At 43.1% G+C, this 16,357-nt stretch overlaps 1 protein-coding gene across 1 annotated transcript in view; it reads right to left on the bottom strand.

The window, feature by feature from the left end:
* Positions 1-16,357, bottom strand: part of FANCD2 (FA complementation group D2) — a gene marked incomplete in the record, with an annotated part of 1,113,076 nt that overhangs the window by 283,278 nt on the left and 813,441 nt on the right. The window contains 3 exon segments of the mRNA XM_053689418.1: positions 3,737-3,855; positions 4,067-4,195; positions 4,301-4,414. Coding sequence (XP_053545393.1) covers positions 3,737-3,855; positions 4,067-4,195; positions 4,301-4,414 — 362 coding nt within the window.

Below are 16,357 nucleotides of genomic sequence, written 5' to 3' on the forward strand. Positions count from 1 at the left end.
GGCCCTCAATCAGCAGCTGGACCCTCCATGTGAAGCAGCATGAACAGACTTTCAATTCTAAATGCGCATCTGAGGCGCAAAATTAGGCCCCTCCCACTCCACTCCGGAGTTATGAGGCCTACAAAAATCACTTTTAAGTGACTAAATTTATGCCATGTGGATAATACCCCAGTAAGAACACCAAAGTGCTTAAGAAAAGTGTCACCAACGAATATTTCTTGAATAAATAATCGATTGCCCTGTATTAGTGTCAACCAGCCTATTTAGCCATGTTATGTAAGCATGCAATTCTATACTAAGTCTCAGAACATAGCTTACCCTCCCCACATGGGGATCCTGTCAGTCTTCTAGCATTATCTCAATCTTGTCTAGAAAAAGTTGACAGAACATACCTCATTGCAGTCAAGCCTGCAAACTGTTCCCCCCAACTGAAGTTTTCTGGTACTCCTCAGTCCTGTGTGGGAACAGCAGTGGATTTTAGTTACAACATGCTAAAATCATTTTCCTCTCAGCAGAATTCTTCATCACTTTTCTGCTAGAGAGTAAATAGCACAAACCGGTACTATTTAAAAATAACAAACTCTTGATTGAAGATATAAAACTACAATTCTAACACCACATTCACTTTACCCTCCCGTAGAGAGACCCTAGTGCTTAGAGCCGGCAAAGAGAATGACTGGGGGGTGGAGCTAAGGGGGGAGCTATATGGACAGCTTTGCTGTGTGCTCTCTTTGCCACTTCCTGTAGGGAATGAGAATATCCCACAAGTAAAGGATGAATCCGTGGACTGGATACACCTTGCAAGAGAAAAGGGATTGGTGTTCCACCTGCGAGTCGAAACACAAGCTACATGTACATGTACAATGCCTCTTGATCGTTGACCAAAAAGGAAGGGAAAAAAAGAAAAAATAAATAAATAAAACTGCTTTTATTTCCCCTGGAAATTAACACTGCACAAAAACAATACTGTCTCTTTTAATTTTTATATTTGTGAAACAGAACTACGGAGCAGTGTCCTGAAAACCCCCCAAGACAGTCTCTACAACTCAGCTATTATGCTGAGGTGCCTACCTTTCCTGCTGGACGCAGGCAAACTGTAAAATAAACAATCCGGTTTTTAATCCGGAACTGCCCATCAAACAGCTGTTCAATCATAAATAACTTGCGCCTTCCCTTTGCAGAGCCGTAACAAGTGGCTCTATTCCGGAACTCACAGGAAGTGAGTCCAGAAGGCGCGCAAAACCAGCCTTGCCGCTTCTGAAGGAAACCGCCTCTTAGTCATTGGCGTTCCCGGTGGCCATTAAATTCATAGAAGTGCTGCAACAGTGGGGAAAAAACTACGTGCACAATGAAAAGTTACACTGCACTAACCCAGTCCTTGATTGTTACCAGATAAAAGGACAAATGCTGAGCCCACCAAAAAATAAACATATCCAGTCCTTGTCCGTGTGTCAACCGGCTAAAAGGACAAATGCTGAGCCCATCAAAAATAAAACATAATAAATAAATAAGACCTCCTCACGGTACCAGTGCCTGCATAATCTGCCCTTATTTTTAAAATTAACCCTACTAGGATTAATTGATAAAAACAATGTCCCCTGCAGATTTAACTGCTTAAGTGCCACATTTTCCCTGTAAAAAGAAAAATAAACCTGTCACTTACCTGAATATGTCTCTGTCCGACAGAAGGACAGCTCACCAGGTTTGAGAGGCATTCTCCCTCACATGGACCTGTGGAAGAAAAACAAAGACTGAGTAATCTTACTCAGGCTTTTAATGTTAGGGCAGCATTAAATACATGGGAGGCACAGTGAGGATTGTACCCCACAAGTTCCCATTGCTTGAAAGCCTCCCCTGCTCTACTGAAGAGACTGACATGGGCTACGGCTACACCCCAGGACAAACTTGTACTGCTGAAAAATAGACTCTTGGTTGAAGAATCTTCTTTCAAACACCTAAAACACCTCCTTGCTCTTAACGTAGGCAAAGAGAATGACTGGGGGTTATGAGAAGGGAAGTGATACTTAACAGCTTTGCTGTGGTGCTCTTTGCCTCCTCCTGCTGGCCAGGAGTGATATTCCCAACAGTAATTGATGATGATCCGTGGACTCATCGTGTCATTAGAAAGAAAAAGTTTTATCTCCTTCTTGTGACTGTACAAATATTTTAGCGGGATATAGTAATCTAGCTTTCAACCCCATTTGGTTCATTTGTGTACATATAGGAGCCATAACCTTGTGTTTATTTAAGTTTGAGCAAGGAAGTCGTTCAATAATAGAATTTTTTTTACCTCTGAACTCCAAGGAACTATTTTTAGCTCTATATGCTTTAATAATTTAGATTTTATCCTGAAAATTCAGAAATTTTAAAATAGTAGGTCTGCTAGAGTATATTCTTTCACGTAACCTCCTTCTTACCCCTAACTCTATGTATCCTTTCAATTATAGGAGAGAAGTTAATTTCATTTAATCCTAGTAAAGTAAGCAAATCTTTCTCAACAAAATTGTGTAAGTCCTTGTCTCGAATATCTTCTGGTAGCCCTATAATTTTCATATTGTTACGTCTGGCCCTGTTTTCCAACTCTTCTAACTTAGCTTTAATACTATCTACTTATTTTATAAAGGTTTGAGTAATTTGTTTCCTAGATATTTCTCTGTCTTCCAGATCGGAAACTCTCTGTGCAATCTTAACAGTGCAGTATAAATGTACTCCTACATATCTATCTCAAATTGAACTAGGTACATTAAGTTGGTATGCAATATTTCAACACAGATTTACCCAGGACCATAAAGACAATACAGGCATAAGGGTTATAAAACACTTTACCAACTATATCCAACTGACTGCACCAGGGAAATCAGCAGATTTATATCATACTAGACCCAGCAGTACACCAGGCCTTAAATGTAGCTGAGTCCATGTAACTGAGTCCATAGAAATAAAGGATAAATGTTTCTGGGTAAAGTCTCAGTAATCAGCTAAAGGAAAAGTTTTGCTTTTTAAGAGCAGGTCGAGCAGTGGGGGATACCGGCAGATTATCTCCACAAGGTTAACCAGATATTAAAATTTGCTCCTTTTCAAGCCTTCTCCAGAGGGACCAAAGAATGTATTCACTTCCCTCAGAATATATACATATGGCAGGCACTGTTCATCTTTTTGCCACAGTTGTTCCCATCATTAGAAAAACCTCTTTATTACACTCTAACAGAGCCAAGGCAACCTGTTGCAACACATTAGGGGTAGTTACACGTTCATCTATTGGTCTCTACTTCACAGGAGCTTCTTTAATATTACAAGAAGTTTTCACCCAATCTCCGTGTGAATCCCTCTAAAATATGCCCACCCTAGGGCAGAGAACAAACAAGCATTTAGTACAGTACTTATCTTGTGAGAAATCCCACGGTGGAGAAGCTTCTCCCAAAAAAATTTTGGGACGAACCGGCAGGCCCAATCCTAGTCACGTTAGGAAGGAGCAGCGATATTGATGCTTCCTCTTACTGCTCTAGCAACACTCTACCCTCCCTCCTATTCCTGGGAGGGGAGCGTAATGTGGCAGGGTAGGTTGTCTCCAACCAGAAGATACTGAATTACCCACAAAGGCATGTCATTTTTTTTTTAATTATAATGGCCCTTTAAATATTATTTTTCCAGACCTTATCTTGAGCCCAGAAACACAGAGATTCTATTCTTTTTAAAATTTACTAACTACTTTCTGACTGTAAAGAAAATGTCTCACCAAGCAAAGAGTGTGTGGAAAACTTGCAAAAGCAGCTGGTAACAAGAGGACATGTACTGGTGCTCCCTCACATCAACTCCGGGGGAATCCACTACCCCGTGGTTCTCTGCCATAAGTGCCTGGGAAGATAGAAAAGGATTAAGACTCAGAGTAAATGCAGCCTCAATGACCTAAGTTGATTCTACTCAGGTTAAAGATCAAGGGCATAAAATACAAAAAAAAAGAATGCATATAATGCACTGAATTGGGAAAAGTTAATTAGTATAAAGACTTCAATACATTATATACAATTTCAAGCAATAACCACATCATCTGAATTGGCCCTCTGACCTGGAAGTAGTTGTGCATGTTTTCCACATGGTTGCACAATGAGTTCAGCAGCTGTACAACAGTTTGGGCCACTTCCTGTGCCGTCTTCTGAAGCAGTTGTGAGAATCCTAGATTTCTGGATCCTTTTGTCTTAGGAATTTAACAGAAAAATATAGTTCACAAATATATCTTATCTCGTACTGGATATTTGGTTTACAACCCTAACATATTTAGCACCTTTTGATTTAAAGTTACCTTCAAGAAAGTGATCCTCTTTGCACTAGAAGTGAGTATGTGCTCCATTTTTCGAGATAGGTCCTCGAGGAGAAAAACCAACTCTGCGGGACCCAGCTGCACCACTTCAGTGGCCTGATCACAGATTAAGGAGAAAAAAAAAATATACTATAGCATCTCACATAAGGACATGAGCGGTTTTGTGTCGAACTTTAAAAATAAATGTGCACAAACAATTTAGTAATGCAATGCTCTTTAAACAAATGGAGCATGCACTTTTAAGAGGCCTTTCAGTTTACTTCTATGATTAAATTTACTTTGCCTCTTGGTATCATTTGCTGAAAAGTATATCTAGCTAGGCTCAGAACCAGCAATGCATTACTGGGAGCTATCTGGTGATTGGAAACTTTACACAAATATGCCTCTTGTCATTGGCTCACTAGATGAGATGTGTTCAGTTATGAGCGAGTAAAAGGAAATGTATTCTTACCTGATAAAGTTGTTTCTTTTACGATATGATGAGTCCACGGATTTCATCCTTACTTGTGGGATATCGCCTCCTGGTCTGCAGGAGGAGGCAAAGAGCACCACAGCAGAGCTGTATATATAGCTCCTCCCAGTGATTCGACCGAAGTTAGGAAGAGAAAGGAAAAACCAAGGTGCAGAGGTGACTGAAGTTTAACAAAAATAAAAAGAAAGACCTGTCTCGAAAAAAACAGGGTGGGCCGTGGACTCATCGTATTGTAAAAGAAACAAATTTATCAGGTAAGAATACATTTCCTTTTCTTTTACAAGATACGATGAGTCCACGGATTTCATCCTTACTTGTGGGATACAATACCAAAGCTATAGTACACGGATGAAACGGGAGGGACAAGACAGGGAACCTAAACGGAAGGCACCACTGCTTGAAGAACTTTCCTCCCAAAAACAGCCTCAGACGAGGCAAAAGTATCGAATATGGAAAATTTGGAAAAAGTGTGAAGAGACAACCAAGTTGCAGCTTTGCAAATTTGTTCAACAGAAGCATCATTTTTTATTTTTTCAGTACCTCGCCTCAACAGCTCTGCTGAGGCGCCTACCTGCCCCCACGGTCCTCCGACCAAACTTGTAACAGAAGCACCGGATGAATCACAGGAAACGCCTAAGACCGCTCTCTCACCTGTCAGTAGCCGGGACTTGCGTAATGCTATCTGTGCGGCAATTTCTTAGAGACAAGCGCGCCAAAGCAAGTCCGGCCCATCGTGGGCGTTGCAGTAGCCCGTACTCCGCGCGGCAAAGAACTTCCGATATAATATGGAGTCCTCAGTGCGGCCTGAAAGCCACTTCTCTAACCGCCTAAAATTACGTCTGCACTCAAGCACAAACCGGAGTAATCACACAGCCGCAAACCGGAGTCCTATAATAAGACTCCGGTAACCCCAGCGTCCAAGTATAATCACCTCTTAGTGTCACACAAGCCCCAGTCTTTGGATCACATAGGCTCCCAACTCACACACACTGTCACAGAAAGCAGCCCTGTTTTTGTGTCAAAGGGCTCTTGGTTCTCAACAGCATATAAGCATACAGTCCATTCTGAGGTAGCCAGTGTCCCAGAAAATAAAAGACTGCACTTACCTCAGTGCTGATGAACAGCATGAGAAGTTCCACAGGATCAAGAGGTCTTCTCCCTCCAGCAGCTCTGTGGACACAGAAGGGCCTTAGTTAATATCTGCTAAGACCATCAGTATACAAAGGGCAGCACTAGTATGGGAGGCACAGTGAGGGTAAAACCCCACCAGTTACCATTGCTTTAAAGCCACCTATAGCTCTACTCTAGATACTGACAAGGAATACGGCTACACCCTATAGTAAAATAGCACACTTTGGCACCATTTTAAAAATAATAAACTCTTGATTGAAGAAACTAAACTAACACCTCACTTTACCTCTTCCTATCACTAACACAGGCAAAGAGAATGACTGGAGTGGGAGGGGAGGAGCTATATATACAGCTCTGCTGTGGTGCTCTTTGCCTCCTCCTGCTGACCAGGAGGCGATATCCCACAAGTAAGGATGAAATCCGTGGACTCATCGTATCTTGTAAAAGAAAACAGGTTTTTTTAAGCTGACTTTAACTATGTATTTAATATGTGTGTGTGTGTGTGAGGGGGGTGTTAACACATTGCTAGATTATTTATAGTATTTTTATTTGCCATTTTTATGTCCATATAAAGAGTCATTAAACACACAATGAAAACTTTAAATGCTTTTAAAATATTAATTTTCTATATAGATATTAGCAACAGTCATTAACTGGTGATATATACAATGCGTATGTAAGAAAAAATAACTTTAGAAGGGACATTAAACATATAGAATATATCAGCAATTAAGCACTGCGCTTAAAAAAAACAAAACTTAAATTATGCTTACCTGATAATTTTATTTTCTTCAGATGGAAAGAGTCCACAGCTGCATTCATTACTTTTCGGAATTCAGAACCTGGCCACCAGGAGGAGGCAAAGACACCCCAGCCAAAGGCTTAAACACCTCCCCTCCCCCAATTCCCTCATCCCGCAGTCATTCTGCCGAGGGAACAAGAAACAGTAGAATAAATATCAGGGTGAAAAGGTGCCAGAAGAACAAAAATAACAGACACCACACAGAAAAATATGTGCGGGGAGCTGTGGACTCTTTCCCTCTGAAGAAAAGAAAATGATCAGGTAAGCATAATTTAAGTTTTTCTTCATAAATGGAAAGAGTCCACAGCTGCATTCATTACTTTGGGAAAACAATACCCAAGCTATAGAGGACATGGAATGCAAAAACGGGAGGGTACAAGAGCCGGCCCATTCTGAGGGCACCGGGCCTGAAAACCCCAACAACATCCCGCTTCGTCCGAAGCCGAGAACAACTTTAAAAAAAAAAGGAAAAGGCCCAAGGACACTGACCGCAGATAGTCCACAAGCATTGCTTGAGACCGCAGGAACTAGACTCGACGGAGTCAACAGCCTCCAGGAGACACCGTCAACCAGCAGTCGGTCTCCAACCAACACACCCCTTACTAAAGAAAGGAAACAAGCTACCGTTTTCTTCCACAAAGAAGAAAAGACACAGAGAAAACATGAATGTACTTGTAAAGTGCGGCTAATCCCCCTTAAGGGACTCAAGTTGCTGCTCATCTTATCAACCTCGAAAGTAGGAAGGCTGAGTAGACCTCGCTGGGGATCGAACTTGCAACCTTTGGTTTGCTACAGTGCAGAGTAGCCAGTGCATTAGTATGCTGAGCTAGCTGTCCAGCAAGCATAAAGAACTCCAGACCAACAGAGGCCCACCAGTCTCATAAAAACAAGAGGAGGCAACGCCCAGACCCCAGAAATACAGAAACCACGGGATAAGGCCGGGAGTCTGAAACAGAGAGGATCTTCCCCTAACACAGTGCAACCGCTCTGTAAAAAGCAACTGAAGACGAAGGTCCCCCAAGTCGCAAAAAGGTAGCTCAGAACACCGAAATATTCAGAAACTAAACCTTGTGCAGCAAGCTCAGATAGGTCTGACTAACACCAGAAGCAAAAACACTGCACGCTGCAGTCATCTAAAAATGACTCTGAAACTTAAATACTTGCAGGGCAAGCAGAAAGCAGCTGAAGATAGGATCATTCAGAGTGCTAAGTATCCACCAACCAAAGGATAATGTTGCAGGCTAAGAGCCGCCAGTCTTTCTCACAAATCTTGAGCATGGAGAAAGGAGAAACCTCAAGAGGCTTACCGTACCTTGAATGCTCTGAGGACGAATTTAGCAGAGCAACAGATCTCAGATCCTGCTCCAACACCGGACCAGCCCAAGTGACAGACATGTCTGATAGACAGGAGGGACAGAAAGACCCCAACCACCAGCCCCCAGGGAATGGAAAGAAAAAGGGGGGACTCACCCACCCTAACAGAGCTCGGGTGTCAACCTAATCTCTTAGTCTCTACATAGAGAGATCAAATTCCAACAGGTGGAACAGAGCCCACAGAGCAGCAGATGCTGCCCCTTACAGAAATAAGCCACCTGGTCCAACCTCCTACACACAGGGCAGGACAAAGACCCTCCAGAGAGAGGAAACCCCAGCTCATAAAGAAGACAAACCATCCCCTCAAAAGGGAAGGTCACAGGTAAGAACAGCGTACATGTCCACAAGACATGAAGTCATAGTATGATCAAAACACAGACCGAATGAAAAAATCATTCAGACACCACTGTTGACCCAACCGAGAAAAAACTCCCCATGAAGAGGAGCACACTCCGTCCGAAGGACAAGTCAGGCCTTACAGTTTATAACCAGTACCCGAAGGTGGATATGAACTCTGGCCTTCCTGCTTGCAAGCCCAATGAGCTAGCCCCTATGTCACAACATAGGGTCCCTGAAAAATTTGGGTCTTCCTGAACCAGTCCACAGGATCATAAGTCTCCAGACATCCAAGAAGGATCCAAGACAAGAACCCTGGACACAGAATCATCCTAGAACGAACGACACCCCTAGGGAACACAAGATACCCCCGTCTGAAGCAATCAGACCTCACAGGGGATGAGAACCGGGAAACCCGGAGAATGAGTACAGGACTCACTCGTAATTCCCAGCCCAAAGCGAAGAGAACACCCTTAGCCGGAGGTCAACAACCCCCCAACAAGGTGCTAGGCCGCGACAAAAGACACACAATTTCTCTAGAGCCCAAAGGCCCCAAGGGCAACACTATGGGAAATGAGAACGAGAACAGAGTCATCCGAAAGAGAGTAGAAAGGCTAGTCTCCATAATCCTTTCAGATTAACATTCCAGAGGACCATACCCAAGGGAGAAGAATGCAAGTATCCCGAACCCAGGCAGAAAACATCCCCTAGCAAAAAACTTGGAAAGAGACAACACCTCCTATCGCCCCTGATATGGAGACTACTAACTCCTGAAGGAAGACAGAGTCTCACGGCCTTCACTTCCTAATTAAGCGGCCAAAGCAGCCAGAAAAACCGGACGAAGTCCAGAAAGTCTCAACCCAAAGGAAGAGAACCTCTAAAAGGAACAAGTCCTAAAAGGACACTTCCAAAGAGACCATGAAAGGAAAAACCGTAAAAAACGGCGGTATGAAGGACCTAAATCCTCCAAACCTCCAACCCACAACGGGAAGGAACACTCTAGCTCCCGGAACAATCGAAAAGACTGAGCATGTCGCCACGGATCTCAACGGAGTCCCGGCCCCCTAGATTGAAATGCGAATGAGGACTGAACCAATCCCCCATGCCCCTAAGCAACCACGGACCCTCAAATCCTCTCAGGATGCTAGTTGAAGCTTGTAAAATAAAACAAGTAAACAACACAAATCATATTGTGATCACTAGGCGCCCTCACCGGACCAACTAGACATAAAAAGGCGCCACGTGTCTGAACTAGGCCTCAAAGACAGAAGAATTTGTACCCAGTCAGGACCAGCCTGAAACCAAGGGCCCCAGCACTGTCAAGGCCACAGAGTCTCCCTCGAGATGGAGGGATAAAGAACAGTCAGACAGACTTTTGTAAACAGTGCGACCACAAAAACGCGAGTATCAAATCCAGGGAAGAATGTTCCTTAAGAAAACATCAGATCCACAACATGAGCTTTAGACCAAATAAAAATCATCCTCACCGGATGAAAATAAAAGATAAGGCAACCCGCAGGTTATCGCCCAGGAAGAACGGACAGACCCGCAGGACCAGCCCAACAGGGGTCTGAGACTTCCGAGCTCAGAACTGGAAAAGGATACACAAATAACAAAGACTATAAGAAGATTATAGTGCATGCAAGCCAGTCGAAGATTAAGTCTGAGAATCCCCAGACCCATTAAGAGTGGGATCCTCCTGCAAAGCCAAAACGTGCCTCAGTAGAACACGAAGGCGCTCCAGTCTATAACGAAAGGAGCAACATACCTCCGCTCGGACAAACGAAACACCGGCCCCGAAGGTTGACCCCCTGAGGCAACAGGTGCAGTCGCTCCCCCAGAGGGCTGAACTGGACCAGACGATCCCATGCCTGACGAGCACCGGTTAACAGAACACGGACAATATAGTAAGCACACTCCCGGGGGGGTGAAGATGCGCCAGCGCCAAAGATATGGCCATGCGGAACCGTGTCGTAACAGGCCACACTCCATAGAAGGATAAGTAGCGTTTGGGTTACCTGCATGCGTAGTAAGAGTTGGTGGTAGGGAACTCGTCTCGTGGGAAATAGAATCCCCAGAGGTAGATGGCTTAGTGGGCACCAGATTCCCCGATCCCGAGGAACAGAGCACTCTAAAACAGCATTGGGAACATAACTGATGGGCATGTACCCCCCAGGCCAATTCATATTCTTTGCAAGAAGTAGAGTCTGAATCAGAGAGATACTTCTCCAAAAAATCAGAATCCTCCATAACTGGGATAATGAATAAAAAAATGGACCTTACACCCCCAATGGCTGGGGCACTCACCACCTCCAGAGAACCAGACAACAGCGGACCAGGATTTCTCCGTTGCCACATGGTCAGGAATTCGGAAATGGAGTCACAAGGTAAACCGTGCAGTCCATGCAAAAGCGCGCCCGACCATAAAGGCTGCGTCACGAGACATAGGCCGTTATGTTCCGAAATAGCCATGAGCCGAAGCAACACTACACAGTAGCAGACAGAATCACATAACAAACATGATTATAAACCCCCCCTGTTCAATACCCCCCCCCCCCAGGAGATATTAACCCTTGATTCCTAGATACAAAAAGGAGCCTCACTGAGACCCTATGTTAAAGTTATCTCTGAAAGGTTGTAGCCTCTCTCGGATAAACAGTTGTAATTACAATACATCCATGATGAAAGTAAAATGAAACAATCTTACCGGAATCTACGCCGTGGAACAGGAACATGGCCCTTCAAGTGTGACATATAGTAGCGTCGCTTCTGCAATGGACTTGAGAGAAAAAAGCAGGTAGCGAAACTCGTCAACGCTGATTGCTTGTGGAGCTGTTAATAGGAGTCGGGATGGTTTTGCAGAAAGACTGTCCCTGCATCTCCGGACTCTAACTTTCACCCATGCTCTCACTGAGAGGCTGACAGGACTACTTAAAACTCCAGTCCCATGCCAAAGAGTACTACCCTCCATAAGAGACTATTAAAAACTTCTGACACTTCTCTGTCAACCTCCTGGGACGAAAGGCAAAGGATTACTGGGGGATGAGGGAAGTGGGGGAGGTGTTTAAGCCTTTGGCTGGGGTGTCTTTGCCTCCTCCTGGTGGCTAGGTTCTGAATTCCTATAAGTAGTGAATGCAGCTGTGGACTCTTCATTTATGAAGAAAATAATTTATACTTACCGATAAATTTCTTTCTTTTGTAGGATGATGCAAGTCCATAGGAGTCCATAATATGTGGGATACAATACCCAAGCTGAGAGTCCATGATAAGGACGGGTGGCACAAAATGATGGCAGTTCCTATTTGCCAGAAACTACGACCTGAAGGACTTTCCTGCCAAAAGCAGCTTCAGAAGCATAAATATCAATATGATAACTAGTTTCTGCCTTGCAAATCTGTTCCAAGGAAGCATCATTTTTGAAGGTACATGAAGTAGATACAGATCTAGTAGACTGAGCATTTAACTCTTTTTGGAGGTGGTTTTCCAGCAAACAAGTGAGCCTTACAAAATAGTTTGCGTCAGTGGTTGCCTTTTGATCCTTTCTGGATACTAAAAAGTGGACAAATAAGATAGAAGTCTGTCTTAAATCTTTAGAAGCATGAAGATAACATTTTAATTCTCTGACCACATTCAAATTATGTAGTAGGCGTTCCTTGTAGTTAGAAGAATTTAGACAAAGCGAAGAAACCACAATTTCCTGATTAATAATCTCTGAAAACATTACCTTCGGAAGAAAATCATATTAAGTCTGAAGGACCGCTTTATCTTGATGAAAAACCAAAAAAGTGAGTTCAGAAGACAGCACTGATAATTCAGAAACTGAACAAGAGGAAGAAATGGCTAGGAGAAATAGAGCCTTCCATGACAATAACTTTAGGTCCAACGTATGCATAGGTTAAAAGGGGGGACCTTGCAAAACAGAAAGAACCAGATTCAAATTCCAAGGGGGAGAAATATGTCTAATAACCAAGGCTTGCACAAAAGTTTGAACATCAGGCAACATAGCCAGTCTTTTATTAAACAAAAACAGATAAGGCCGAAATCTGAACCTTTAAAGAACTTGCCGATAGACCCTTTTCCAGTCCATACTGAAGGAACTGAAAAATTCTGGGGATTCTAAAAGATTTCCAAGAGAAACCTCTAGAAGAACACCAAGGAAAATAAGCATTCCAGATTTTATGATAAATTCTTTGCGAGACAGGCTTTCTAACTTGTAGTAAAATAGAGATAACAGAATATGAAAAACCTCTGTTTTTGAGAACTAGGCATTCAACCTTCACAACGTCAAATTCAGCGACTTGAGAACCGGATAATACAAAGGTCCTTGAGACAGCAGATCTTAGCTTAGGGGTAGAGCACAGAGGAAGAGATGACATCTGAATTAGGTCTGCATAAGTTCCATGGGGCCACGCCATAACCATGAGCATTACTGAAGCCGATTCCTGTTTGATCCTGGCAATGCCTCTTGGAAGAACGGGGGGGGGTGCAATAAACCACAAGTTTGCGGTTTAATTTGGACAGCATTAGATCTATTTCCGGAAGACCCCATCTCAGGACTAATTGATTGAAGACATCCTGATGAAGAGACAATTCTCATGGATGAACAGACTGACAACTTAGGTAATCTGCCTCCCAATGGTTCACTCCACAAATGTGAATGGCCAATAGAATGCATTGGTTTTCCTCTGCCCAAGACAGAATGTGAGATCCCTCTTGCATAACTAAGGGACTTCAAGTCCCTCCCTGATTATTGATGCACGCCACAGCAGTGACGTCTGACTGGAACCAAATTAATTTTTCCTGCTTGAGAAGGGGCCAAGACTGAAGGGCCCAAGAAATCACACAAAGTTCTAGGATGTTGATAGGTATCCTCGCCTCAAGAGGTGATCATACTCCCTGCGACCTCCAGGTATCCCAAACAGTGCCTCAACCAATCAGACTTGTGTCCGTAGTGACCATGGTCCAGAAAGGCCGAAGAAATAAAGCTCCAAGGGTCAAATAGGGACTTTCTCTTCACCATGAAAGAGATAGTTTGACTGAAGAACTGAGATCTATCTGCTGTTCCAGTAGGAAACAATCCTTTGGCCACTGTTGAAGCAAGGACAATTGGAGAGGATTACGATGAGCAAAAGGTATAGCGTCTGATGCTGCCACCATAAGACCCACTACTTCCATACATTGTGCTACAGATGGAGAATGAGCCATCTGTAGTGAACGGCAGGCAGTCTGAAGTTTGGTTCTGCGTGTATCTGAGAGAAACAAATGCATTTGAACAGTCTATTATCACTCGCAGAAAAAACACCTTTGTGACTGGAGATAAGGAACTTCTGGGATCATTGATTTTCCATCCATGTTCCTGAAGGAAAGAGACCATTCTGTGGATATGAACAGTAGACAGAGAAAGAAATAGGATCAAAATATTGTCCAAATATGGGGCAATGGAGATTCCCTGTGCACTGATCACTGCTAAGAAAGCACCTAATACCTTTGTGAAGATGCGTGGGGCTGTGGCCAAACCAAAAGGAAGGGCCACAAATTGGTAATGTTTGTTGCGAAACACAAGTCTTAGAAACTGGAGATGGACCCTGTGAATTGGGATGTGTAGATAAGCATTCTTTAAAGTGATAGTAAATCATGGGTTCTTCCAGGAAGGTCTGGAGTACTCAGATTTTTGGTTGGAGGGGGAATTTGGATCTCTAGGGGAGCAAAAGGAATGGAAATGATTTGTTTGTCTGTACAGGTCTGAGCTCCCAATAAATGATTGGAAAGAAAATAAAATCTTGCATGCAGAGAACCTCTTTCCTTAGAGGTCAAGAACTGAGTGGGGAGAAGAGGTGGGAGGGATTAAAAGCTCTTATGAGGGTTCTTGACATCCTCCTGATGGCAGGAAGTATAACCCACGTTATGAACACCTATGGACTCATGATCTTACGAAAGAGATGTTTGAAATAATTTAACACAATCATTTTGAAGCACAACTTACAAGGCAGATATTCTTGAAAAGCATGGTGACATTCTCAATATAAAAGTAATGAGCACATGCACGTCCATGGGTTGTCATTTAGTATGAACAAAGACGTACCAAGAAGCAAGAAAAAAAAAAAAAGAAAAGAAAGGTCTGATACGTATCAATCATTTATTTCCTTCCATTTAGATTAAAGCATGCATTCAGTAGTAAATACTTTCTGAATAGCCAATGCATTGTCATATTAACATGGTTGATATCACTCATTAAAAAATAAAAATATGCTTACCTGATAAATTTCTTTCTTTCGGGGCATGGAGAGTCCACATATTCCAATTACTAGTGGGATATTCAACTCCTGGCCAGCAGGAGGCGGCAAAGAGTACCCCAGCAGAGCTGTTAAGTGTCACTTCCCTTACCCATAATCCCCAGTCATTCGGCCGAAGGAAAATGGAAAAAGAAGATAACACAAATGTATAGAGGTGCCTGAGGTTTATATAAAAAAAAAAACAGCTGTCTTAAAAGCACCACCGCTTGAAGAACCTTTCTCCTAAAAGAAGCCTCCGCCAAGGCAAAAGTATCAAATTTGTAAAATTTGTAAAAAGTGTGCAAAGTAGACCAAGTGGACGCCTTGCATATTTGCTCCACAGCAGCTTTATTTTTAAAAGCCCACGAAGAAGAGACAGCCCTAGTGGATTAAGCCGTAATTCTCTCAGGAGGCTGTTGTCTCATAAGCTAACCAGATAACACTTCTCAACCAGAGATAAAGAGTAGTAGAAGTGGCCTTCTGACCCTTACGCTTTCCAGCGAAAACAACGAACAGGGCAAAAGACTGCCGAAAATCTTTAGTTGCTTGTAGATAAAATTTGAGAGCACGCACAACATCTAGATTATGTAAGAAAACAGAATTTATGCTTACCTGATAAATTACTTTCTCCAAAGGTGTGTCCGGTCCACGGCGTCATCCTTACTTGTGGGATATTCTCTTCCCCAACAGGAAATGGCAAAGAGCCCAGCAAAGCTGGTCACATGACCCCCCTCCTAGGCTCCGCCTACCCCAGTCATTCGACCAACGTAAAGGAGGAATATGCATAGGAGAAATCATATGATACCGTGGTGACTGTAGTTAGAGAAAATAATTCATCAGACCTGATTAAAAAAACCAGGGCGGGCCGTGGACCGGAGACACACCGTTGGAGAAAGTAATTTATCAGGTAAGCATAAATTCTGTTTTCTCCAACATAGGTGTGTCCGGTCCACGGCGTCATCCTTACTTGTGGGAACCAATACCAAAGCTTTAGGACACGGATGATGGGAGGGAGCAAATCAGGTCACCTAGATGGAAGGCACCACGGCTTGCAAAACCTTTCTCCCAAAAATAGCCTCAGAAGAAGCAAAAGTATCAAATTTGTAAAATTTGGTAAAAGTGTGCAGTCAAGACCAAGTCGCTGCCTTACATATCTGATCCACAGAAGCCTCGTTCTTAAAGGCCCATGTGGAAGCCACAGCCCTAGTGGAGTGAGCTGTGATTCTTTCAGGAGGCTGCCGTCCGGCAGTCTCATAAGCCAATCGGATGATGCTTTTAAGCCAAAAAGAGAGAGAGGTAGAAGTTGCTTTTTGACCTCTCCTTTTACCAGAATAAACAACAAACAAAGAAGATGTTTGTATGAAATCCTTTGTAGCCTCTAAATAAAATTTTAGAGCACGAACTACATCCAGATTGTGCAACAAACGTTCCTTCTTTGAAACTGGTTTCGGACACAAAGAAGGCACAACTATCTCCTGGTTAATGTTTTTGTTAGAAACAACTTTCGGAAGAAAAACAGAATTTATGTTTACCTGATAAATTACTTTCTCCAACGGTGTGTCCGGTCCACGGCGTCATCCTTACTTGTGGGATATTCTCTTCCCCAACAGGAAATGGCAAAGAGCCCAGCAAAGCTGGTCACATGATCCCTC

The sequence above is a fragment of the Bombina bombina genome, chromosome 7, assembly GCF_027579735.1.
Source record: "Bombina bombina isolate aBomBom1 chromosome 7, aBomBom1.pri, whole genome shotgun sequence".
Classification (NCBI taxonomy): domain Eukaryota; kingdom Metazoa; phylum Chordata; class Amphibia; order Anura; family Bombinatoridae; genus Bombina; species Bombina bombina.